At 47.4% G+C, this 25180-nt stretch overlaps 1 protein-coding gene across 2 annotated transcripts in view; it reads right to left on the reverse strand.

The window, feature by feature from the left end:
* The window catches only part of PDE5A (phosphodiesterase 5A), an 88060-nt gene that overhangs the window by 12031 nt on the left and 50849 nt on the right, over window positions 1–25180 (reverse strand). For both annotated transcript variants that reach the window (XM_045537351.1, XM_045537350.1), the window contains exons 10-15: window positions 24911–25086; window positions 21510–21569; window positions 11724–11870; window positions 9354–9479; window positions 7519–7613; window positions 1644–1731 (exon numbers count right to left, since the gene is read on the reverse strand). In XM_045537351.1, the coding sequence (XP_045393307.1) occupies window positions 1644–1731; window positions 7519–7613; window positions 9354–9479; window positions 11724–11870; window positions 21510–21569; window positions 24911–25086 (692 nt within the window). The remainder of the gene's footprint in view (window positions 1–1643; window positions 1732–7518; window positions 7614–9353; window positions 9480–11723; window positions 11871–21509; window positions 21570–24910; window positions 25087–25180) is intronic.

A 25180-nucleotide genomic window follows, 5' to 3' on the forward strand; every position in this document is an offset into this window, starting at 1 on the left:
GTCAGGCGGGTGCCGAGGACGAGTGACTCGCCAGGGCCTGCGGTAGGGCCAGCCGGGCAGGGGCCTCGGGTGCACGTGGCCCCTTGTGACACCCTCGGAGTGAAAGGGAAAGGGCCAAGCAGAGGCTGTTTCCTTTCTTGCTCAAGGTCAAAATTCAACTCCCGCAGCTCTGGTACCTCCCAGCCCAGAGAATTTACGTGTGAAATGATACAACTTCTGCAATATACTGACATCGGTCTTCTGCTTACCAAGTGCACACAAGCTAATTCGTTACTAAACAGTCCCATGTCGCAGCGAAACAGCTTGTACCAGACCATGTCCAACTCCCAACCTGCCCCCGCACGAGGTGTTCAGGGAGCAGCGAGGACCCCCCGCCCGTCAGGTGCCACCGTCCCCGAGTGTGTCCCCTGTGGGCGGAGCCAGTGGACTTGGGTCCATCGTGTCTGGAAAGTCTAGAAGGCGCGACTCAGGCTGGCCAGCTGCTCGGGCAGCTGTGGGGTCCCCACAGTGAGGGGGCTCGGCAGGGACCGTGACAGCACCCAGACGGAGGAGCTCGATTAAGCCCCGACCAGGCACAGAGCGAGACGCTTTACAGTGGTGCCTTCCAGCGCGTCCAGAAGGTTCTGGGCCCTCCTCCTACCTGTTCCCCCTCCCTGTTCTCCAAGTCCGAAGGGGGTCTGGGAGTGAGGAAGGAGTCAGAGAAACACAAGGCACAGAGCGAGAGCAGCCGACGGTGTAGGAGGGGAGAACGGGAAACCCTGAATCACAGTCAACGTCTGCACTTTGCCCGGGGCTGGACGCTGCGGTTTCTGAACTGAGACGCACATACTGCACTTGCATATCGGGCCCTAGGCAACCAGGGGGCTTTTACTTATAAAAGAGTGGCCAGAAAAACGGGAATCCCTAACTTTTCTCCCAGGCCTCGGGGAAGAACCATCCCCACTGGGCAGACTTAGAGATGCGGCGATAAAACTACCGCAAGATTCATTATCATACGTTGTGCCTGTTCAGTGTAACAGTGACAACGTTCATTTTTCTCTTATTATAAAGATGACACATGCATATAACAGATAATGTGAATAATGAACAAGCCAAACAAAGGAAATAAAAGTGCCCATCATCTCCCTAGACCAACACAACCACGGTTAATGTTCCCATGTGCATAACTGTAATCTTACAGGTTCTCACGTATGTGTAACGCGTAGCACACGCCTTCTCTCACCGACACACCCTCACTGACCAAGCTGTTAGACAGCCTTATTCCTTAATGAAACAGTCTGTTAGTGATTAGAAGTTTTAACAGAAAGAGGAAAAGGTATTGCCTTGCAAAAGCAAACCCTTGAGCTATATAAACCATTTCATTTGATTAAAAAAAGACGTAGAATTAACTGAAAGCACAAAATGCCAGCTTTGTTGTTCCCAGTTCGGCACAGCCACACGGAGCCGAGTAACCAAATTTCCCTTATGAGGCTACGTGCCACAGTTTTGGTTGTCCAGGGAAGTGAGGCTGTGCCGTCCTTACCCAAAAAGGAGTAAAGTACGTTCGAGAATGTACGATGCCGGGAGCCAATCCAAAGCCTAAAAATAAAACTGCATTTATACGCTCACTTTAGAAACTCCACAGCAGTGAGCCAGGTACTCACAGGGCTATTGAGGATCATCAGGCACTGGTCGAAGTGATGGTGCTCCATGATCGAGTGGCAGTAGAGCTGGGCCAGCGGGTGTTCGCTCCTGGAAACATTGTGTTGAAGGAAGAAAAAAAATCAATTTCCCATCAGCTCATTCTTACCAGTTAACTAGAAAAGAGGCTACTTCACAAAATTAATCAAACTAACGATTTCCTCTCCTGTTACTGAGGAAAAAGCGAGCTAATTTCTGGGAGATAATTCCAAAGAGTCAAAATGACTTCCAATACCAATGTTGCTGCTGCGGGCTTTAAGCATGAACAGTTTCATTGGTTTCAATACTGATGAAAACGGTAGGAGTGAGGAATACGAACAAAGGACTAATTTCTATCAATGCGAAAAAAGTCTCTAAAATAATGGTACTAATAATACTTTTCAACTTCAAAACTGCAATTGATTTAAAATCGGAAACAAATTCACATGCTGGCTTCTCCTCTGAAATAATGCTCAGGCCAAAGGTCGGCTTGTTCATTTGTGCAAATGCAAAAAGGACCAACCAAGATGGACTTAACTGAGGTGTGAGTGACGGAGGCGAGGGAGAGAAGGAAGGAAGGAAGGAAGGAAGGAAGGAAGGAAGGAAGGAAGGAAGGAAGGAAGGAAGGAGGGAAGGAAGGAAGGAGGGAAGGAAGGAAGGAAGGAAGGAAGGAAGGAAGGAAGGAAGGAAGGAGGGATGGAAGGAAGGCGACAGCTGAGTCAGAGAGTGCCCGTGTGGGACCCAGGTTGTTCCTGTAGACGATGTCCCACTAGACATCCTCTCAGCTGAACCTGGCAAAGCAGCAGAGACCCTTCAGCTGGGTGAAGAGAGGGGGAAGCTTATCACATTCAGTTCATCCTATCTACGGGACAGTCACAAATCAAGCTCTAAAGCACAACAAGTGGAGCCTCCACCCCATATTCCTCACGACCCTCCTTCATACATAGCTCTCACGCACAGTTTTCACTATTTCTTCTTTGCAAGAAAAAGTTTCTGAAAGCCTCTGTTCCTAAAACATACAGGAAAAGGGCTTATGAATTGGAAACCACCACATACCAGCGTTAGAGGATACAACGGATTGGTTATTCTCCATGCTAGTACGGGGATTGTTACTTTACTTTGCATTTGATTTCCTGAGGACAGAGAGGCTACTCCAGACTGAAGACGTGCAAGAGTGAGAGAAGCTTGAGGGAAAACAAAAACAGTAAAGAGAGAGCAGAGGTGAGCAAAGGGGCAATGTCACCTGTCCCCATGGCTTAAACTATCGCCCGTGTTGCTGCTCTGGGGCCGTCATTGTTGCCGTAACCTTTTCCAAATTCAGTCCTGCCTGTTGCCCTTGTTCCTTCCGTATCTGGTGAGTTGTACTACGGACCAGCTACTGTGCTCACCGTTAGAAAGTGGGAAGACCCTGAATGGAGTAATGTGAGCAGCTCTGTGGAGGAGGATGAACCTTCTGGAAACAAGGCTGGGTATGTATGGAGACTACTGGGAAACTCCGAGTAACCCCAGTAGAAGAGGCTGGGACACAGGGCTGGCAGGCCGCAGGAAGAGAAGCAAAGTCCCCTGAGAGCCGTCTGGGAGCTGGCGGGAATTCTGCCTGGGCGTGGGCTGCGGGGGATGGAGGGAAAGCGCGAACCGGCTTCCACCCCGGGCTGCTGTTCTCGCAGATGCAGGGAGAGGGAGACGCCTACAGCGGGGTGCAGGGGAAGGTGACCAGCTGATGTTGGGTCTGTGCATTTCAAGGTGCCCGAGGGGATATAAATGTCTGAACCCAGGCCTGGTTTGGGGACAGGGATTTGGGATGCACCAAGGTGCAGACAGACGGCGACAGAAGCTGACACCTGGCCCGGGGCGGGGAGAGACGGACCCGGTGCCCGGCCGAGTCCCGCCCTGCACGCTGATCTCTATTCCAGCAGCACCGTTTCTATCTCCCAGCCTAGACACGCTCAAGTCACATTTAACGCAGTCACAGCCACCATCCTCCTTCCCTTCACGGAGCCTAAAAGGAAAAGCCGCTGGTGTCCTGTCCCAAGCACGTGACATTTACCTCTATCGCTTTAGCCCTGATGAGAACCCCGCGAGATGACAGGTCCTTGCGTTATTCCGACACGCGGGGAAGGACGCAGAGGGGAGAGAGGCCGAGTGACCTGCCCAGGGTCACAGGGCGAGGAGTCGGGGTTCAAACCCAGGTGTGACCTGGGTCGGCCCTCAGCCCCCACGAGCATCCCGGCCGCTGCGTGGCGGGGCAAGGACTGAACGGACTGGTCAGACGAGGCTTCCAGTGCCACGAGGTGAGGGACGTGTCATGACCTGCCGCCGACCCCGAGCCTCGCGACACCTGCCCTTCGCCCACAGCTCTCCGGCCTGGCGGGGATCGTCTCACTCCTGGATAAACGGATTCCACTGGCGAGAGCCGCCCATGCTGCGGCTCTGTGCCATGTCAGACCCTGCTGGCTGGTGCCACCGCGACCCCGGCCCATTCCCGCCTCGGTCACAGAGCAGAGCAGAATTTCCCCAAGACGAATTCCCAGGCCTTGACTGTGGCTCCCGGGAGAGCTTTTTTTTTTGAACTGCATCTCTAGTCTTGAAAAAAACATTCATGTGGCCATTTTACCTGGTCTAACCACTGCCCTGTTTATTATCTTTTTCTCCCCATCGCCAAGACTCTTCCACCCTCGTCCCCCTGCCCTGCCCCCAGCACACGGTGCGACTTCCCGGCCCACCCGCCTTCGTCACTGTACGGACGCCGCTCCCGGGTCTCGCACCAGGAGCCGTGACTTGTCTTTCATGCGTAAAATAGCTGTTCAGTAGGAAATTTGTTTCTCCTCCTGTCTCTTCCTCCCTCTAGCTAACCCAGGACTCGCGGCCCGCACCCGGCCTGCTGGGCTCTGTGGTCTTAATCTCTATCCCTTCCCCTTGCAGCTCACAGCAGACCTGCTGCAGAAACAGTGTCTTCACTCCTTGTTCCTCACTGCATCAAATCTAAAATGCGCTGCCTAGTTTCATAGCCCTCCCTCGAAAGGGTCTTGAAGCTCCCGTGATACTTGCTTATCCTCTTACTTCCCACCCCTGGTCAGTGGGAACCTCCGACTCTGTGGGGCCAGCATGACCGTCCCAGGAAAATGCCGCCGCACGGTGTTCCCGGACACCTGTGTCCTTTCTCCAGTCCTGCCCCTGTGCAAGACCCAGGGTAAGCCCCACTTCCTCCGTCAGTGGTGGAGACAGACGCACAACACCGGTCCTGCCCGACGCCTGCCATCCACCTGGGGAACCGCTCGGGACGCACCCGACAGTTTCCTGCAGTGACCGCCGTCATTTCCTAGGACTAGGACAGTTCCTCAGTGGCAGGAATTGTACCGGACACGCTCCAGCTCGCTGCCCTGCAGAGGGCAGAAGCCCTGGTAACTGCTCATTATCCCTCTGCCCAGAACACAGGATAATTTCACCCCATTATTTCATAAACACCAAACTGGAATCTAACCGAAGAAACACATCTCCGACAGTCTCCGTACAGTGACCGCAGGCCTAACGCTCCTGATTTCTCTACGTGACCCACATGTTACAACTGTGTCTTCTCTAGTGGATGTCTGTACTTCAGCCATTTTATTCCAATTACAGCCTATTTTTAAAATAGTAATTCATCATCTGAGATCACGCTGTCCTCTATTCACCGAAGCGGGAGAAGTGAGCATGAGCCATGCACGGTTCCCCCAAACACTCCACCGGTTCACCCGCGGCACTGCCCGCACAGCAGCGTCCCCCTAAACACGGAGAATCAAACAGTCACACAGTGAACCAAGGCACAGCTTCCTGTTCAACGATACCTCACTTCAAAGTAATTTTCTGAAAAGATGTCCAAGAACGAATGAGAGAATCTGAGTTTCTACCTTTGTTACCACATGGGCACTTTTTTTCTTTTTGATGTATTTTACTTCTATGCTTTCTTTTATTGTTCTGATTTTCTTTATATGTTAGTTTGAATGTCTGCGGAGGGCTGCACACAGTCCACCTTCCTAGAAGACAGCACTTCACATGGGAAAGTTTACCGCACTCACTCTCCCAGCAGTCCCCGGGCTGAGAAAATCCTACTTTAAGTATCACTCATTTACCAGCAAGGAAAGAAAAAAAAGAAACATCCCTGGAAAATTCTTGGTTTCCCCTACTCAGACCACAGGGATGTAGGAAGCAATAAAAAATCTCTGGAACTTCTCGAGCGTTTTTGTTATAGTTCTTACTCGGCTGGATTCTGCTTTGTGGTGTGTGAGAGCAAGACTCTGCACTCCGCGACTTTTTCCCAGGGTGCTTGCTTTCTCTCCCCTTCAAGAGAAGATGACGTTTCTCCAGATGTTTTTCAGGGGGTAATTATTTTTAAATAAACAAAGGAAAAAATAGCTGAGTGGTTTTTTTTTGCCATGAAGCAGGACAATACAGTGTCTGACAGCAATGCATACGCCAGCGCTACCATGTCCAGTGACCCGCAAGCTGCCTGTGGTCCCTGGGTCGTGCCGATGAGGAAGGCCACACTACTGACATGTGGCTCGATTCTTCCTATCTTTTCCCAGCAATGTTTGCTTTTGTTATTACTCTCTGTAGCCATGTGAGGCTCAGGATTGTAATCGTACAACAGCACCGGGACAATGGACATGTGGCCCAGTCAGTTCTGCAAACATGAGATTTGCAAGCAGCAGCCGGCAGACTCTGCCACAGGCGTGAGCTTGCTGTCTTTTCCCACAAAGGTCAGCAGAGGACGTGGTGGCTGTATCACTACAATTCTTTGCACATGAAGTTTTCTGTTTATTTAGATAAAGAGAATGTGATTAGGGAGCTGTCTCAAATTCCCTCTAGATATCAGACATCTGGAATTTCCTTACGAGATCTAGCCACTAACTGAATCACTCGCATACTTCAAAAAATGCTCATTAGTAAGAGACATCGCCGTTAACAATGTGGGCTTTTCAACCAACTTGCTGAAAGAAAATAAAAATGGTACAGTGGCTCAAAAACATAAATATGTCACAGGGGCTCAAAAATTTGGTAAGTGATGTCACCTCTATCATCTCATTTGTCATCACAAATGCCACGCAAGCATGGCCCCTAAGGAGCCTGAAACTCTTGTCCTGAGGGTTAGCATCTCACTCGCAAAATCAGCGAACAGGTAGACTCTGATGATGCCACGACTCCAGCGTCTGCTGCTAAGATTTAACACTTAAATAGGTGCCGAGCGTTCTTCTTGGGATTGATGTGTGTTGTCTCTTAAAACTGACATCAACTGTATACGGTAGGTGTGCTGTTACCTCCATTTTACAGATGAGGAAATTAAGGCACAGAGAAATTAACTCCCTGTCCAGGGCCTCACAGAGACTGCGGCAGAGCTGTGATGTGACCCCAAGTGTGGCCACAGAGCCCAAGTTCTCCACTGCTGGGCGATTCTGCCCCTGCCAGACCAAAAGCCGCCTTTCCTGAGCACTGACTATGTACCTAGGGCCAAATGAAGTGGTTTCAAAACATCATCTTTTCTATTGCGGGGTAAAATTCCACCTTTCTAAACTAGACTTCAAGGCTTTCTAAAGAAGCTGTTAAGTTGGGTGTACACGAACGGAAGCAAAGCTCCTGATAATCGTCTCATGAAACACGATTCTCAACATAAATATTTTTTGAGCTTTAGGGTTGAAACATCATCGACACAATATCAGACTTGCATTATTTTTTCCACGTCTCTTCAATATAACCAGAGTATGTTATAGGATCACGACCAGTTGAGATTTTGCACCATCAAATTTTGCGGTGGCTTTTTAAAAAAAAAAACAGCCCTGCAATTTACAGGGAACGTGTTGTTGTTCTGCTGGGAGACGTTCTTACCGCTGTATGTAGGAATTGTTCACACCACGGTGATCCAGATCGTGGCTCAGCGCGGCCACCAGCAAGGCCAGCGTCTCCAGGTCGGTCAGCTTGTTCTGCGGGGCCGACACGCGGGGGAGGAAGGAGAAAGACACAGCCTGGGGAAGGGCGCCACACTGCCTCTGCAGTCGTCTACAGCCGCAAAGGAGCAGCCCCCCAGCCCTGCTCTGCAGGAACTGGTTGTACTTTGTCAGAATGGGAAGGGTACAGATGCCCCGTGTCAACAGAAACACTGAAATGCCTCAAAAAATTAATAATCTGTCCACCCATAGTAAATATCACTAAATCTTAATTATCTTGATTATGAGAAATAATCATGATAAACTGGGAACAACTGCTTTTTCTCTTTTAGTTCCCTGCAGATTCCGCTTTACCTTCTGCTACAGTGGCTGTATCCTTAAGGAATGTAGACAGTGGGAACTGAGAGCAAAACAAGAGAAAAAGATGACTCGGAATGAAAATCTGGCTTTAAAAAGCCGCGTGATACGTTCCCAAGCCAAATTTACGTTATGTTTTAGTATCTGCCATGGGTATTAACTTCAATACTGTCCCCCTTATTAGTGGAAAAAACACCGGTTAACACCAGCACCAGCTCTGTTCTGCCGGAAGTCTCAACACTCCAGGTTTTACAACATACATGAAAATGATCGTATTGTTATTCCTCATAAAAAGCAAGGATACTTTCCATGGTGATAATCCTTATGATCTTTCCAAACTCCAAAATAAGTTTACCCCGTTATTTAATACAGGTTGAGCACCCCTAATCCGAAAATCTGAAATCCAAAATGCTTCAAAATCCAAAACTTTATGAGCCCAACATGGCACTCAAAGGAAACGCTCACTGGAGCAGTCCGGGTTTTCAGGGTAGGGACCCTCAACCAGTCGAGCATAATGCAGATGTCACAAAATCCAGAAGAATCCCAACTCCACGACACTTCTGGTCCCAGCATTCTGGATAAGCAACACTCAACCTACAGATGTTGGCTAGGGCAGGGACAACTGTGGTGTTTCATATGGCTTCTTGGGCAAAAATCACTTCTCTGAGATCTAGCCAGTTAAAATTGTGCACACTATGAAAGTAGAGACAGAGAATAACATTTTTAGGATTTATGAAAAAGAAGAGCAGGGAAACTGAATTAAAAGCGGTTGCATGATGGAGGCCTGGAATCACTTACCTAGAGTAACTAGTCGATTCCCACTGAAGTTAGAATCTAAGGACAGAGATATGGATAAAATTTGGCCTGGAAAGAAACGAACTGCTTGAATGTTTTCTGCATTGATCTCCCTTTTAAACAGTCTCTGGTCAAGGTGTGTGAAACCAAAACTCTTTCTACAAATTAGTACTTGTAAAATTAAATGAGTGCTCCAGAGAAAATGCAATGGAAAACCTTGGGCTTGTCTGTGAAGCCGAGTTCAGGACGTGGGTGGTTTTTGTGGAATTCTGCTATGGAGCAGGTTGAATGAACATGAAAAATGGGACACGTTCTCTTAGTTTCCCTTAGTAACGTAGTGTTTTCCTCTGAAGGAAACATTTATCTGCCCTAAGACTACTTAGGTGTGCCATGAAGTTATTTTAAAAGTTTTGCAATATGCCATATATATTACATATGAAAGAAAATTAGCAACTATTTTGCCATATTAATTAAAAAATTAACAAACCAACTTATTATGTAAGTGGCAGTACATATTATTTTCAATCATTAGCGTACATTAAAAAAAAACCTGAAAGAATATGCTGTCAATTTTACTACTAAGCAACAAAATGACTTAAATACATGAATGGCTCTAAAAAGTACCTGAATTTTGCCTGCTTTTAGGGCAGCAAACATGCACTGAGCTGTGTTGAAGGCGTGTCTCCAATTGTGATAGGCAACATTCTTCCTGTAATTCTTCTTGACGCTTAAAATCCATCTGCAAAGGACCTTTAGGAAATAGAGCACAAGTAGTGACAACAATCGCTAGCGTTGATCACACCTTTGCCACGTTCCAGGCACTGTACAAGCATTCACACCGAGTCTGATGGGCGCTGGGAGGCAGGACTGTTTGGTCACTTCACAGATGAGGAAACCGACACTCAGGAGTAACTTGCTAAAGGTCACTCTGTGCATAGGGAGGGGCCCACATTTCAACGTGAGCAGTTTGACTGTGGGGCCACCATATCAACCACTGGGCTAGAGTGCCATGGCTCACAGCAACCTCAAACTCCTGGGCTCAAGCAATCCTCCTGCCTCAGCCTCCCGAGTAGCTGGGACTACAGGCGTGTGCCACCATGCCCGGCTAATTTTTTCTATTTTCAGTAGAGACAGGGTCTCACTCTCACTCAGGCTGGTCTCGAACTCCTGAGCTCAAACAATCCTCCCGCCTCGGCCTCCCAGAGTGCTGGGATTACAGGCATGAGCCACCGCGCCCGGCCTAAATTAGATGTAAAATGCAAGACATCACCAAGAAAGGTGCCTTTGGCATGGGTAGGGCACTGACTAGCTTTTTAAGATATAATGTCCACGTTATATCTTCAGTTGGGAGAGTCCAAAGAGCTAACAGGGACAGATTCACCTTCAGAAGGTTCTGCAAGTTCTTGCCATGCTGCCACTTTGTGTGTCTGCAGAGGCATTGAGTGCAAGGCCCTGAGGGGCCCAGTGACAAGGTACGCAGCACAGGTCCAAGGACAAGTTGGAGCTGCAAGTCCTAACTCCACCATCAGATCTTTATTCTTTCAAACTGTGCTTAAATAGTCACGCAGAGTTACTGCTTGGTTATCAAGAAGTAATCTAAAAAAATATAAATGCAAAATAAAGCCCTGGGATCCACATGGAAAGAAATGTACTTTAAAAGATGGGAGGAAGAAAGGACAGACTGTTGAGCAATTAATTCGACTTCTAAGTGTGTCTTAAAGAAAATCTTCAGGGACTCACAGGCCCTAAGCATGGTTATTCTGTGTTTGTTAGCTTCAGAGTCTGCCTCTCTTCAAATGGGAATGATTTACTATACTTCTGGGGATTTGTAAAAATAAATACGTGCTTTTGCCGCATATATCACTGGGGATGCTTCAAACACAAAAGCACTGCCCTGGGGAACGGGAAAAGTACCAGGGAAAAGAATGTGGCTTTGACGATATTCAATGCAATACGATTGGCTACAGAACTAGGCCAAAAACAAGGTTTCCTCAGTGCTGGTGGAAATTACTCATAAAGGGTTTGGTGGGAAATCAGAGCTTTCATATGCTTCCTTTCCAGGCCTTTTGTTCCTGTTCTACGGCTCAGTTCCCGGGAATCCCGATAACCGAGAATCTGAGTCTCCATGGCTTCCGTGCTCCAAGTCATCCATTCTCTCTGCAAGAACCGACGGGTGCTAAGTAGCCACGGCCTTCAAGGTATTTAAATTTCCAGACAGGAATTCTGTACAAGCAAACAGACATTCAGCCGACCAGAAAGAGTGACTTTACAGGCAACATTACTGAATTTTTTTTTTGCAATAGTCCTTATTGTTCTTCCCTTTTCTTTGATGCTAGACATACGGAGCCATTATAAACACAACAGAATTCCCTGATGCATCCAAACTGGTACTAGAAGGCACTGATTTCAGTTCTGTTATTTTCTGAGAGATGAATAAGGGAACCCACAGGGGTTAAAATCAGTTTTCACCTTGACCCCATCTGGGCGACCGACCCCCTTCCAACCCAGAGCCAGTGTTCCCTCCCTTGCCCCGCCCGGGCCCCCCCCACACTGTCCCCCAACCTCCGCAGTCAGAGCTCACTACTGCCCTGCCTAACATGCCTCAGCGACTCGCCGCTGATTTCAGGATCAAATCCAAATTCCTCTGCCTGGCCTGCAGGGTTCCGTGGGGTTTGCTGCTGCCCTTCCTGTCCCGTCCCTCCCGCCACCGGCCCAGTTCCTCCTGTCATCCCAGGGACGCTTCCTCACTCTTCAGCCTGGTGCTTGATTCATGGTGGGAGCCCAGTAAATGTCTTTTCTATAGCTGCTAAATTTTCTTTAAAATTTCAGGTATATATTGGATGACAGTAGATTAACTGCTGACATGCAAAATCTCGATTCCAAGCTACGTGCTAGCATTCAAAGCCAGTCCCCCCCTTTCTCTCTCTCTCACGCACACACACAGACTCACGTGCACACACGCAGACCCCCCCAGGGCCAGCTGTGCGTTCCTACCTCGTGCCTCATCTGGAAGTTCTGCACGAGGTTGAGGTCGGTGAACATCCGAATGGTGCACAGAGCCGTTTCCAGGTCGGACAGTTCAAAGTCGCTGAAGCTGAAGTCGGTGATTCCGAGGGTCTGGGCGGATGGCACCACGGCAGCCTTGGGGGAGGGGGGAGAAGAAAGTGAAATAAAGCCGGTAACTGCAGCAGCAGCGATCTGCCGTTTTCTTGCTTTCTCGATGGAAATAGCACATTGTGTTTATTTTTTCTTTTCGATGGAAGGCTCTAGAAATCTTTCAGTACAGTAGCACCTCCCCCCCCCTTTTTTTTTTTAAATAAACTGAGCCACACGGCAGGTGACGGCTGCGACCCGGCAGGCGGAGGGGAGCGGATGGCCCCACCCGAGTTGGTGTCCGGAACAGGGACAATTCCGGGGACCTGGCTGTCTCCTGTGTCCTCAAGTCCACCCATTCCACAGCCATTTGCTGAGTAATTAGTTGCTCTGGGACACCCCAGCCTCCGGGCCGGGAGGCGGCGGTGCGCAGGGCGGTGACGGCGGTCCGTGGTTCTCTCAGGACAACCCGCGACGCGGGCACTGTCGCTCCCCGCTCCAGGCGCGGGAACCTGACCGAGGGGCTCGTGTCCCGCGCGCAGCAGCCCAGGGGGTCGGGACGGTCCTGCTCCCGGCCTTGGGGGGCTCGTCCTCGGCCACGCCGCCCCCACGCCGGCCACGGGGCCGCTGGGCGCCCGCGAACGCGCGTGGGGACCCGGACTCGGGGGGACTCGGGTGACCCTCGGGGCGCGCGCTGTTCGTCAGAGGGCGCCGTGGTTCCTAATGAACGTCCTGGGTTCTGGTTTTATGGTCGTTCAAGTGCAGCGAACGCTGGCGGTGTCATCCGTGTCCCTTGTGTGTCCTGGTTCCACGTGAGGCCCCGCCCTCCGGCTGGCGGGTCCCTCAGACACGGGGACCGCCGGGGGGAGGGGCGTCCGCCCTGCGACAATGTCCCTCGTTCTGTGACGTTCACGGTGACGCAGTGCCGCGTTTCTCCTTCCGTCTCCCGAACCGCCGGGACCCACCCGCGTTGGCGGCCGCGGCTTTGAGATCCGACGCGGGGACTCCCAGCCGGACGGGCGGGGACAAACCGCGCTCCCCTCGCTTAGGCCGCGTCGCCGCGTCCCACGCTCGAGGCCCCGCAGCCCCGCGAGGCGCGGCGCGTCGGCGGTGCGGGACCGGCGGGACCGGCGGGCGTGTCACCATGTTTTGTTCGGCACTGATTAAAAATTCGTTCCACTGTTGAAAGACTGGGAGAATTTAACAACAACAAAGGATTCCAGCTTCTCTCGAAAAACCAGGCCGTCCTGAGACCCAGTTTCCGGGAAGCGACGGCGGGGTCGCCGGGTCGCCTCCCCCGGGCGGGCGGGTTCTCGGGGCGCGGTTGGCGGAGCCGCCGCGCTCGGTCCCCTGTGTCGGCCACGTCCGCCGGGACGGCCCGGCCCGGAGAGGCTCTGACTGGGCTTGGGCCGGAGGGAAGAAACGTGAGGAAATTCGAGCGAGGCCCCGAACCGCTGACGCTTCCTGTGAGGACCTGAGGTGACGAGGACCTGACGTGTCGCCGTTTCGCTTCTCCTTCCTCATCTTTCCGGAAGCGAAACCACCGTTTCGCTCTTCCTTCCTCATCTTTCCGGAAGAGAAGTCGCCGTTTCGCTTCTCCTGCCGCCATCTTTCCGGAAGTGGAGCAATCAGAGCGACAAGATGGCGGGCGGCAGGCCGGGGCTGCGGCTTCCTCACAGATCCGGGAACGCGTACACATCCCCCTGTCGATGTCGCCTGCAGCTTTCCCTCACGTCCGCCAGGGGTGGCTACTCTCTCGGTGCCCGTCACCCGTCACCCTCGGCCAGGGCCGGGAATCTGCGGTCTGGCGGCCACACGCGGCCCCGGACCGAGTCCGGACCGCACAGAGCACATCGCGTCACCCCGACGCGGCGCCGGACTCTGCCCAAGCCCCAACTGACGAGGAAACGCGCTCGGTGAGGGCAGCTGAGCCGGGGCGGGGGCTGGAATGTTCCAGAAGGGCCGTGCCATCTACACCGCAGGGAAGCGGGGTGGGAACGCGCCCACCTGTGACTCGAGGGGCGAACAGCTGCTTCCCCTGCAGCCCGGTCTCTCCTCCCGGGAGCAGATGTTTTCTCCTCGGGGCGTCATTGCTCTGATGGCGGGAAGTTTCCTTTCCTTCCTGCCACAGCAGCTTCCCGAGGCCACAGGACAGGCGCCAGCGCAGCCTGTGCCGCTGCGTCACGCGCTCGCAGTCCCCCTTCTCTCTAGAAGTTTCCTTCCCTCTGCCTGTTTGGCCACGCCACACCCCGACTCGGCTTTCCGAGCTGCCCCCGAGGGGACAGGCGAACAGTGTCCCTAGGAGCCTGCGGTCGGTGACACGGACGCCCAGACTCCCCGGGAGCGACTCCTGGCAAGTCGCGAGAAGCTCAGCCATCGCCGAGAGCTCTGTGACCCGCGTCTCCGGCCATGACCAGAGAATTTACTTTCTGTTCCCCTTGGAAAAGCTTGGGAGAAACGGTGATTTTTAAGTAAAACGTTATTATTCTCTCCAACTTCTACTTACCATTTCACCAAACAAAATATCCTGCATTTTACTAGCAGGAAATCAAGGACGTGGCATTTCTGGGACAGGACAGGAATACACAACTGCAGATTTTCACAGCTTCTCCTTTGGGTGATGATTTTATTCCTCACTGTTTGCAAAGTGAGATTTCTGAGTTTGATTTATGTCAAGGGACAACAGAACTTATTGCAACGTGGTTTGGAAGGCTGACAAAAACAACATTTTAGAGAGTCCGTGAAACAATAAGGTTCCATAAATATAAATATGTATTTTTATGGTGGAATAATCCAACTCAAAACTACTGGAACTGCGACACCGCCTAGCACCACTCAGTTCTGCTTCTGTCTCCACGTGGGGGCAGGAGGCCTGGAAATCCTCAGGCAACAGAAACAACCAGTCTGCTGTCGTACACGCCTTCTTCTCCTAATACTTGAGTTATGCATTTTATTTACTTTTGAAATTTTAAATTGTAGTTTAACTGCTGCTTTTGTCTGCATAAAAAAACACTCCATTACTATATAATTTTAAAAAATCAGTTTCAGCTTGTCCTAAGTGTCATTAAGGTTTGCTTATCTCACTTCCAGGACACTGGAGATCCAGGGTGAGAAACCAGTGGCCACAGAGTTTTCCATTTTTTTTAGCAGCTCTGGTAGGAAGTTACTTAAAATGGTCAATCCTCGATTACTCTCCATAGATAAGAGAATTGGTTATGCTTCATAATGAAAAAGTTTTGCATTTATTTTTGATGGTTTTTTTCCTCCAGTATCTGTTCTCCTTAGGCTAATTTTTTCTCCACCTATCCTGTTCTCCTTAGGCTAATTTAAAAATGAGTGCACAATTTCTTGAGTGCTCGTTATTAGAACGGCCAGTGCAAAAAGGCTCAGAACACGACAGGAACATAAAGATCTCGCTGCTGCTGCTGCTACTACTATTGCTAGTCGACGCCCCGCCCTGGCCACTGTCACAGCCACTAACAGCAACTGCTGATGACACACAACGGGGCGTCTGTACCAGGAACTCGAGTTACCATGATTCTGTGCCGGAGTAAATTCTCTTATTATCCCCTTTTTACAGAGGAAGAAACTGAGGCATAGAGAAGTCACGTATTTCCCTGAGATCACAGCCCTGGAATTGAACCCAGGTGTCTCTCTCCAGCACCCGGGCTCTTTGACCACCACGGCACAGTCACGAAAATGAAAGGTGACAACGTAAATGTCATCTCGGTGCCCCTCAGCACGTCTGCTTCTGTCACCAGTCAGCAGGCGAGGCTGTTTTACATATTTAATCAACTATTACATTTTTTTTAGCTTCATAATCATTTTAAGGAAAAAGGAAGTAAAATCTTATTGACAGATGGAGGGAGTTTCATTGGTGTTTTTCTTCATGTTAGATTACAGTCCAGCTCTTCTGGAATCCACTGATTCATTCATTCAACACGTAAACCAGGTTCTTGTTAAGCAACCACTAAATGGTAGCTATTATTATTACTATGACTCAAGAACTAGCAGCCTGACGGAGAAGACAGACACATAAATAAATGAAGTATGTAGTTTTTCAGTGCAATAACAGAAGTTGGTAGTTTGCACAAGTGATCCCTAACAACACAATCATAAAGAATGTAAGTCCACATTTCACTACTTTTTTTTCAGTCAGAGGATCTTTCCATGGCCGGGCGCGGTGGCTCACGCCTGTAATCCTAGCACTCTGGGAGGCCGAGGCGGGTGGATCGCTCAAGGTCAGGAGTTCGAGACCAGCCTGAGCAAGAGCGAGACCCCATCTCTACTAAAAATAGAAAGAAATTATCTGGCCAACTAAAAATATATATAGAAAAAATTAGCTGGGCATGGTGGCGCATACCTGTAGTCCCAGCTACTTGGGAGGCTGAGGCAGGAGGATCGCTTAAGCCCAGGAGTTTGAGGTTGCTGTGAGCTAGGCTGACGCCACGGCACTCACTCTAGCCCGGGCAACAAAGCGAGACTCTGTCTCAAAAAAAAAAAAAAAAAAAGAGAATCTTTCCTGAGCTTTGTCAATGCTGAAGACAAATGATAGCTATTCTGTTGTTCAACTGTTCCTCATCATGGCCATGCACACAACAAAGGGGACACATTTGTGTCCCTTTGACAGAAGTATGGAGGGTACCTTTTTGTTTATTTAATAGAGAAATGAAATTTTATAGAAAATAATGCATTTAAGAAGTATGTAGTCTCCTTGAAGCCTGTGTTCACGGAAAATAATATACTTGGGTAAATATAAAGATCATTTTAAAATTAAATTATTGAGTTTCTTATTTTTGGTGGCTGCCTCATGAAAAAGGTTTATATTTAGTCTGTGGCAAAGTCTGTGGTCACCTCAGCAGAAAATAAAGACACGTGGCTACATGGCTCCACAATTTGCTCAATTTTGTCATCTTTCTACAAAAAGGGTCACGTTGCTATCAAAGGCATTCTGCCTGCTTTCGGTCTGAAGTATCAAATCTCAAGAGCCAAAATAAAAATTATGGAAACCGGAAACAATTCCTAATGGCCAACTGTTAAGACAAGGCTCCCTATTTAGAAAGTTATTTAGTGACATAAGTCGGAAAAGAAGGGCGGCAACGGAACCTGGTTTTCCATGAAATGTCAGATTCTTCCAATTAGCTTCAGTGTTTGATAAAGGCATTTTGTTATCTTACTCCGTTAAGTGGGAAAGAGATTTCAATCTCAGTAATCCATTTTTTAAGGAAATTATTTTCAGGGATAAATTAAGCTGACAGTTGAGGGGCCTCCTGCCGGGTGTTGTAAGGCTCCTCCTCAGCCCTGACCGCCAGCCCACCATGTGCCTCTCCTCCCCTAGAGCACTTTGTTCCGGGCCTTTGAATAAAGCCACTTTGACAGCCACCCTGTCACACTTCACACAAAGCTATTATCTCTCTTCCCATGCAAAAAAAAAAAAATGGGTTTTTAAAGAAGAAACTGCAAAATTAGTTTACAAGCCTGTTAGAATTTATCCTTCTCTAAGGAGGAAGTAAATACAAATACAGGTGAGAAAGAAATCCACTTATATAAAAAGGAGAGTGAACATGAAACTCAGTATATGGAACCAAATCTTATAGACAGTAAAGAAGTGAATAAGGCCTAGTAGGACTGGACTAGTATATGTTCTTAAATAATAGTATCAACACGTTACATGATTTTTCCTTCTTTCTAACATTATACAACTGGATCTCTTTAAATCTCAATGGAGAAGAGACACAGACTATAAAAAACTTGGGTAATGAGTTTACAGTCTCTCAAAATCACATATAGAAGGCGTATACCAATGTCAAGATTCTGATAAAATATGCAGATATTTATAAATAAAACTTCAGAGTACATCTGTGACTATACTTAGGACTAATACACACAGATCTGGATACCATCTTGGTTACTGAGTTCCACACATAAAAATTATACTAGAACTATGGTGTTTAGAACTATACACTGTAGTTCGTATATAAGAAGCTTTAGTGTATATAAAGAATGGTGCCCCCATACTTTGGAGCCAAGATGACCACCGGAAGGAATCCACTAGTAAAATCAAAGCACAGCAGATGAGATTAGCTTGGCAAACGCAAGCAGGAAGAATCAAAGAGAGAATCCAATCAGCCTCACCAATGTGGGAAACACGTAGCCCAGTTACTGTTACGGACTAGTATAAAAACGAACGTCTCCAGCGAAGCCCAAAAGACCGTCCCAGGGACTCTCTCACCCTGTCTAAGGAAGAGGCACCTTCCTGGCTGCCCCAGGTCACTGCAGTCCATTGACACTGGTTATCAAGATCACAGGGCCAACTCTTCTCTGTTAAATTATCCACTCAAAATTTTCCCATTTGTAATTTGCCTATCCAGGTCGAGTTTCCAACAAGGGCAGGAACATGACGGTCACCCTGATACAAGGGATTTGACCTGCACTGTGACGCGGACGTGGGCATTGGAGATCTGGGTCAGGTACCTGGCTCTGCCGCTGGCCGCTGTCACCTGCAGCAGTCACAAACGTGCCTGATCCAGCCTGGGTCCACTGAAGCTTCTGGCTCTGAAAGGTCAAGGTCAAGAGGAGGTGAATCCTATCCTAAGAAATGCTGCCTAGGTGGTCCGCTTCTCCCGCTCCTGCTATCGGATTGAGAAGACCCTTCACGATGACAAAAGGGCTCAGTTTGCTTCTAGAGATTTCACCTGCGCTTAAAGAAACTGCTGTAAAGTAGAAGCTGTAAGGAACCAGGTCAGCACTGACTCAATGACAAAAGTGAGAAGCTTCTCTGATACTCTGATATCTTACTCTGATATCAGAAGTACTCACCTGGAGTACTTCTATTATTATCTCAAAAACTTATGACTGGCCGGGTGCGGTGGCTCACACCTGTAATCCTAGCACTCTGGGAGGCTGAGGCAGGAGGATCGCTCGAGGTCAGGAGTTCGAGACCAGCCTGAACAAGAGTGAGACCCTGTCTCTACTAAAAACAGAAAGAAATTATCTGGCCAACTAAACATATATATAGAAAAAATTAGCTGGGCGTGGTGGCGCATGCCTGTAGTCCCAGCTACTCAAGAGGCTGAGGCAGGAGGATCGTTTGAGCCCAGGAGTTTGAGGTTGCTGTGAGTGAGGCTGATGCCACAGCACTCTAGCCCAGGTGACAGAGTGAGACTCTGTCTCAAAAAAAAAAAAAAAAAAAAGAAAGAAAGAAACTTATGACTAAGGATCATTAAAACGTAAAATGCTCAGTTTAAAGGCCAATTTCTGCTACACCCAATTTTAAGTCAAGAAAAGGTTAGATTTAAAATGGGATTAAAAACTCAAGTAAAGCAAGTTTAAAAAATAAGGATTCTGAACTTCCTATCAATAATTACTTTATTATAACAAGAGAACTTTTTCTGGACACAGGCCATCAATATTTAGTATACTTAATTCTCTTATGAATAAATTTTTAAAAATAAAAGTTAAGAAAATATTTGACAGCTTTTCAATTTATTTTAGGTTTTAAATTGAGATAAATGATCAGACACATGACAAAGACAACAATTTTGGTAATTGCTGGATGACGCAAACATCTGGGTATTTGGGGCTATATAGGAATTTTTATTTGGTGGATAGAAAACTAGAATTGAAATCAACTGCTGAATTTCAACCAATTTAAATAAATTACTTGACCTAGAAGCTATTTAACCCTAAATTTCTCAACGCAGCTGCCAGAATCTGCTTTCCAAATGGAACAACAGCTGGTTTTGAACAATACTTCAATGCAGCAATTTGCAGTTATTCTGAAGTGTTTTTCTCTTGCTAAAATTACAGATATAATTGAGAAGCAACTTTCAAATTTTTCTGAAAGATTATACTATCTTTGAAAAAACAAAATACCATTGTGATTTTTTTTTTTAGCATTATCTTTGGAAACTACTTGTTAGTTTTTATTTATCTAAAACAACACATGGCAGAGTATAACCTTGCCTTCGTTTTAGAACTTAATAACCCTGCAGTGCATTTCAGTATGTATCTTCCCACGTGATAGTTTCTATTCTTGGTCTTTCACGTATTTCCCTCACTCTCTCCCAATCTATCCATTCCTGTGGTTTCCCTACCGTGGGATGTTAGCTCCCAAACCTCCACCTCGAGTTCTGACCACCTCTCATCACTCTGGCCCTGCTTATTCTGATTGTTTTTTTTTTTTTTTTTTGGAGACAGAGTCTCGCTCTGTTGCCCGGGCTAGAGTGCCGTGGCGTCAGCCTCACTCACAGCAACCTCAGACTCCTGGGCTCAAGCCATCCTCCTGCCTCAGCCTCCCGAGTAGCTGGGACTACACACATGCACCACCATGCCCGGCCAATTTTTTGTATATATATTTTTAGTTGTCTGGCCAATTTCTTTCTATTTTTAGTAGAGACGGGGTCTCACTCTTGTTCAGGCTGGTCTCGAACTCCTGACCTCGAGCGATCCTCCTGCCTCGGCCTCCCAGAGTGCTAGGATTACAGGCGTGAGCCTCCGCGCCCAGCCTGCTTGTTCTGATTGTTGAAGATGTCCACTTTGTTGTTCTACCAGCACTTCAAACTTACCTTGTCCTAAACCAAATCTACCTTCTTAATATTTCCACTTTCATTAGTTAATGTCACCATTATTCTTTGAATTACCAAGGTCCAAACACTTGGGTCATCTTTAATCCTCACACTCCCTAACAGCTCAGAACAGCGCGGTGCTGTGCACACGGGCTCCAGAGTGAGGCTGTGAACTTGCATACTGACCCCCTCATGTCACAGCAGTGCGGCCTTCAGCAAGTCACTGGCTTCTCTAGGCCGCAGCGTGGCCTTCATAACGTGGTTACGAAGTGCACATAAGAACACAGCTGTTCCATTAACATGAGAAAAATATGTAGGGGCACAAAGAATTTAGCATAAGGCAAGCGAGGATGACGATGACAATGAAGAAGAATCCCAATGACCTGCTCACATTCTTCCCACTCCTTACATGGCTCTTGTCACATCTCCCATAGACATTATCTATGTCATCGCAAATGAATTTAAACTTAAACTCAGGCCAGTCTGGGTGGCAAATGTGTAAGTGCCTCAAATTTTCATTAATCTCAACCCAGCCATTCCCAACCAAGATCGAGAACGTAGAACACATCTACTTATGTATCCGTGTGCTTTTTCCTCATTGTGTGCTAAATAACAACGTCATGAGAATTCAGGAACTGACCCTATTTGAACTCAATTTCAAATAGCACTTCATAAGCCATATGGCCAGAAATTAAAATCAACCTCGCTTCTTGATAATGCAGAGCAGGTTATCAGTAACAAACGATAAACTCCTTCGTCATTACCCTAGACAGCTGCCTTGTAGTCCCCATTTCCCCGGGAAATGAAAACTAAATTTAATTTTAGCCTAAGAAAGATGTAAAGATTAGAACAATGACTGAAAAAAAAGTCAGAATCATATAAAGCATTACAAAGTCCACATAAGCTATTTAATATCTTTTGCTTTGCATTATCAGTGACTTTGCACCCCTGCAAGAAATCAGAGTTGATTAAATATCTTATGAGCGTCCACTTATTTACCAAATTTGATTAAACGTCTAGGGGTCCACACTAGCAGAACCAGATACCCTGTGAAAAGCATACTTATGTACCGATTAGGTGTTTGCAGTTGGTAATTTTTAAAAAGAAAGAGGTGAATTACCGCTAACGACTGCAGCTCTCTCGTTTCCTCCTCCGCTGCCGAGGCGTGGTACGACAGCACCTAGGGGCGAGAAGAGAAGGGGTCCGGGTCACACAGGCAAGAACGACCAGTTCTCCCGAACTGCGAGCTTGGAATCCCACCACGCCTTCTGGGAGAGAGCACTAGACCCCTCGGATGTCAAACCTTACTTGCTGCTTTCTCCAACAGAGAGAAAATCCCAGATTTAGATTCCAATGCTCGTTTCAGAAAACAGAGTTATACACCCTGTGGTTCAAAGACAACTCTTGTGACAGTCATCCTGACATTATGGCTATGACAAACACATTGTTTATAAGGCAGCCTAGAAATAACTATGGGCTCAAACTTGGCAGAAAATTTATTTTGTTTTTTTTAAAACAATATTGACTTTAGTTATTTTTGCTTGTGTACAGAATTACGGGGAGAGGGGGGAACCTGTGCCTAAACTGACATTTGAATGTTGGTATTTGGAAAGAAAATAGTCTAGAAGTGGCTCTCAGGTGGGCCTATGACCAGTGCAGATAGTCATACAGGAAGACTGCAAGGCTGGGGCGTGACGTCACACAGATTCACGGATCCCTTTTCATGCACACAGCTAGGAAGCTGCCCGTGAGCACCCGAGAACACGGGGACTCGGAGCTTCCCATGCTTGGCTGGATGCGCACTCGCGGGGGGCGGGCAGGCGGCCAGGACCCGGCTCTCGACCCCCGAGCTAGTGCATGTCTGTTCCCTCGCAGAGTGAGAGTCTGGCCTACCTACGCTCTTCCTACTAACTTAACACGAGACTCATAATCTCTGCTTTCAAAAGCGACAACTTCTGAGCACAGGTTGGACACCCCAAACCTGAAAATCTAAAATCTGAAATGCTTCATTGAGCAAGCACCTCCTCTGGCCATCGTGTTGGTGCTGGAACAGTTTCATATCCTGGAGCACCTGGGGTTTGGGATTTTCAGATTTGGGATGCTCAACTGGTAAGTACGTACCATGCAAACATTCAAAGATCCAGAAAAAATCTGAAATCCAAAACACGTCTGGTCTCAAGCATTGCAGCTAAGGGATATTCAAAATCTGAACTGGGATAATATTTGAGACACTTTTTTAAATCAAGGTAGTGGTTGCATTTAAAAAACCTATCAATAAAGTTCATTTTTGACAGAGATCACATTGATTCACACACACACAAAAAACCCCAAAAGTTTTAAAATCATTGATAAAAAGGTAACTCATTTTCAGACTTTAAATGCTGAGTAAATTAATTCAGCAGCCCAAACTACTTTTCCTTGAATTGGTCTTTAAATTTTAAGCAATTGAAAATCTAAAACCAAATGGCGTCTATGCCTACTGTCCTGTGATTCAGAACATTTGTAATATTGCACCACCCGAGACCTGGCTCAGCACTGGAACATTAATCACCAGGAAACTTCAGGAACCTCCTGCCCACGTGAAACTGACGGGTCACGGCTGCTGAGACCACAGAGGCAGTTTGCTGAGAAAAGACTGTGACCACGAATTAGTCTAACATTAATAAGTGCAATGCAACATGATTAAACAAATAAAGGAATGCTATAATACATTCCAAGTTCAAAACATTATTTTTATTACATACTGAAGATAAAAATGGCACTCACCCATAGGGTAAAAGGATTAATTTTGTTAACACAAGCACGCATTAGAATACAGAGGAAGCATCTGATAGAGGCTATTTTTATTGTCATCGATGCTTTATTGTTAGTATAATGCTCATGACTTCCGGGTCGAAATAATTCACTGCCTTAAGGAGACCCAAGGGCTCTGCCTCCTTGGCTTCTGTCCAACGGCCTCATACAGGAAGGGAAATTTTTGTGGAGGTCAGACCCATGATCACTGGAATGAGTTAATTACTCATATATTTAGCTACAGGAGAGCTATAATATAAAGATAGAAATAGATCTCAATCTGGAAAGCATTCAGAGATTTTGAACAAAGTGATGTATCTGCGACTGCTTCAGAATAACCCAACAGGAGGTGAAGCAGAGCTCGGGGAACGGACGGGGCTACACCGGCCACAGGTCGATAATTACTGAAGACGACTGATGAGGACATGGGGTTTCATTATGTTATTTTTTCTACTTTTGTATGTTTGAAACGTTCCATAATAAAAAGTTAAAAAAAAATTTCTAATCGATAGCTTCCGTTCTTCAGTGCAAAACCACAGAACTAGAAAAAAAGATTAAAAATCATATACATAATGTATACACATACATGTATATCTGTATATTTTTGAAACTATGTGTACACATGTATACGTAGATTTATATACATAATTGAACCTATATTTAAAATATATATGTGTGTATATGTATATATGTGTATACATACACATTGGAAACAGATTTCTACTGGTTTATTATTCAGGGTCTTTTATGTAACACTGTAGCAAACCTATCAGTATCATATACTCAGCTGAGAAAGTACGCGTGCCATCTTGGTTACCGGTAAAGCCTGGATGTATAACGTGTATCTTTCTAGCTCTTTAGGTTAGACATTTATTTATGAGGGATTAGAGGAAATGTTATTATATCCCAAACACTAATTTTCACTGATCTCCACTAGATACGGGCTGGCAAACATTCAGATATATTTCATAGTGGTGTGTGAATCAGTAGAGACATTTGCACCTTTGGAGAAGCTCTGTGTTATCGAAGTGAACATCTCAAGGCAGCTGGTGAAACAGTGGGGAAGGGGCCGGACCGTCCACTGCTCTCCGAGCTTCCGGAATCACCTGGGGGTGGGGGGGCCCTGCAGGGATGCAGACTCCCAGCACCGCCCCCCCCCCAACTCACTGAACCAGAACTTGTAGCAGTGGGGTCTGCAAATCTGTAGTTTGAAACTTTCTGGGATGATTCTGGAGCAGCTAGTCCAGAAATTTCAACTATTCCTGCTTCTCACTGATTTTCTTTTTCTTTTCCTCACTTCTGATTCTCTTAAGAGTGCCTAGGCTTTCTGTTTTTTGGTTGTTTTTTTATTTAATTTGCACAGCTGTTCTCACGGAGCGATGGGAAGGCTCAGGCCGTGGCGGGGGCGGGGGGACGGGCTGCAGTGGTCACCTGTGAGTGGATTACTACAGTCAAAGATGCTCTCTGCAGACAACACAGGGACTGAAGGGACAAACAGCTCGAGTTTGGGTTTGGTCGTGACCCTTGGCAAGTTTCTAAAATATTCTGGGTCTTAGCTTCCTTTCTTCACTCGGAAAATGAGGACAGTAAGGATCTCAGCAGCTAAAGCACCCGACTTTTCCGAGGACGTGACGACAGGACACACGGACACACCACGAGCTGTCACCAGGGAAGGGCAGGCGCCCAGGGTCTGGCCGCAGAGCCTGAGGCCCCGTCACGTCAGCCCACCTCCAGCGTGACCATCTGCTTGGCCATCGCCCTCTCCACGGCTTCGTACATCTGTGTGTTCTGGATCCCCAAGCCACAGAAGATGACGAAAGCTTCCAGAAACTGCTCGTCGTTTCGGTTGAAAGGCTTAACCTTGCCAGTATTCTCCTCCATCTTATTAACAAGCTGGCAAACCCCTAAAATGATCCAAGACATTGACAAATGTTACTGTTGAGAATCATGGCGTTTACCGACTTTAACACACCCCCCCCAGAGACTGTCAGGGACTTC

This window comes from Lemur catta, chromosome 26, assembly GCF_020740605.2.
Source record: "Lemur catta isolate mLemCat1 chromosome 26, mLemCat1.pri, whole genome shotgun sequence".
In the NCBI taxonomy this organism is placed as follows: domain Eukaryota; kingdom Metazoa; phylum Chordata; class Mammalia; order Primates; family Lemuridae; genus Lemur; species Lemur catta.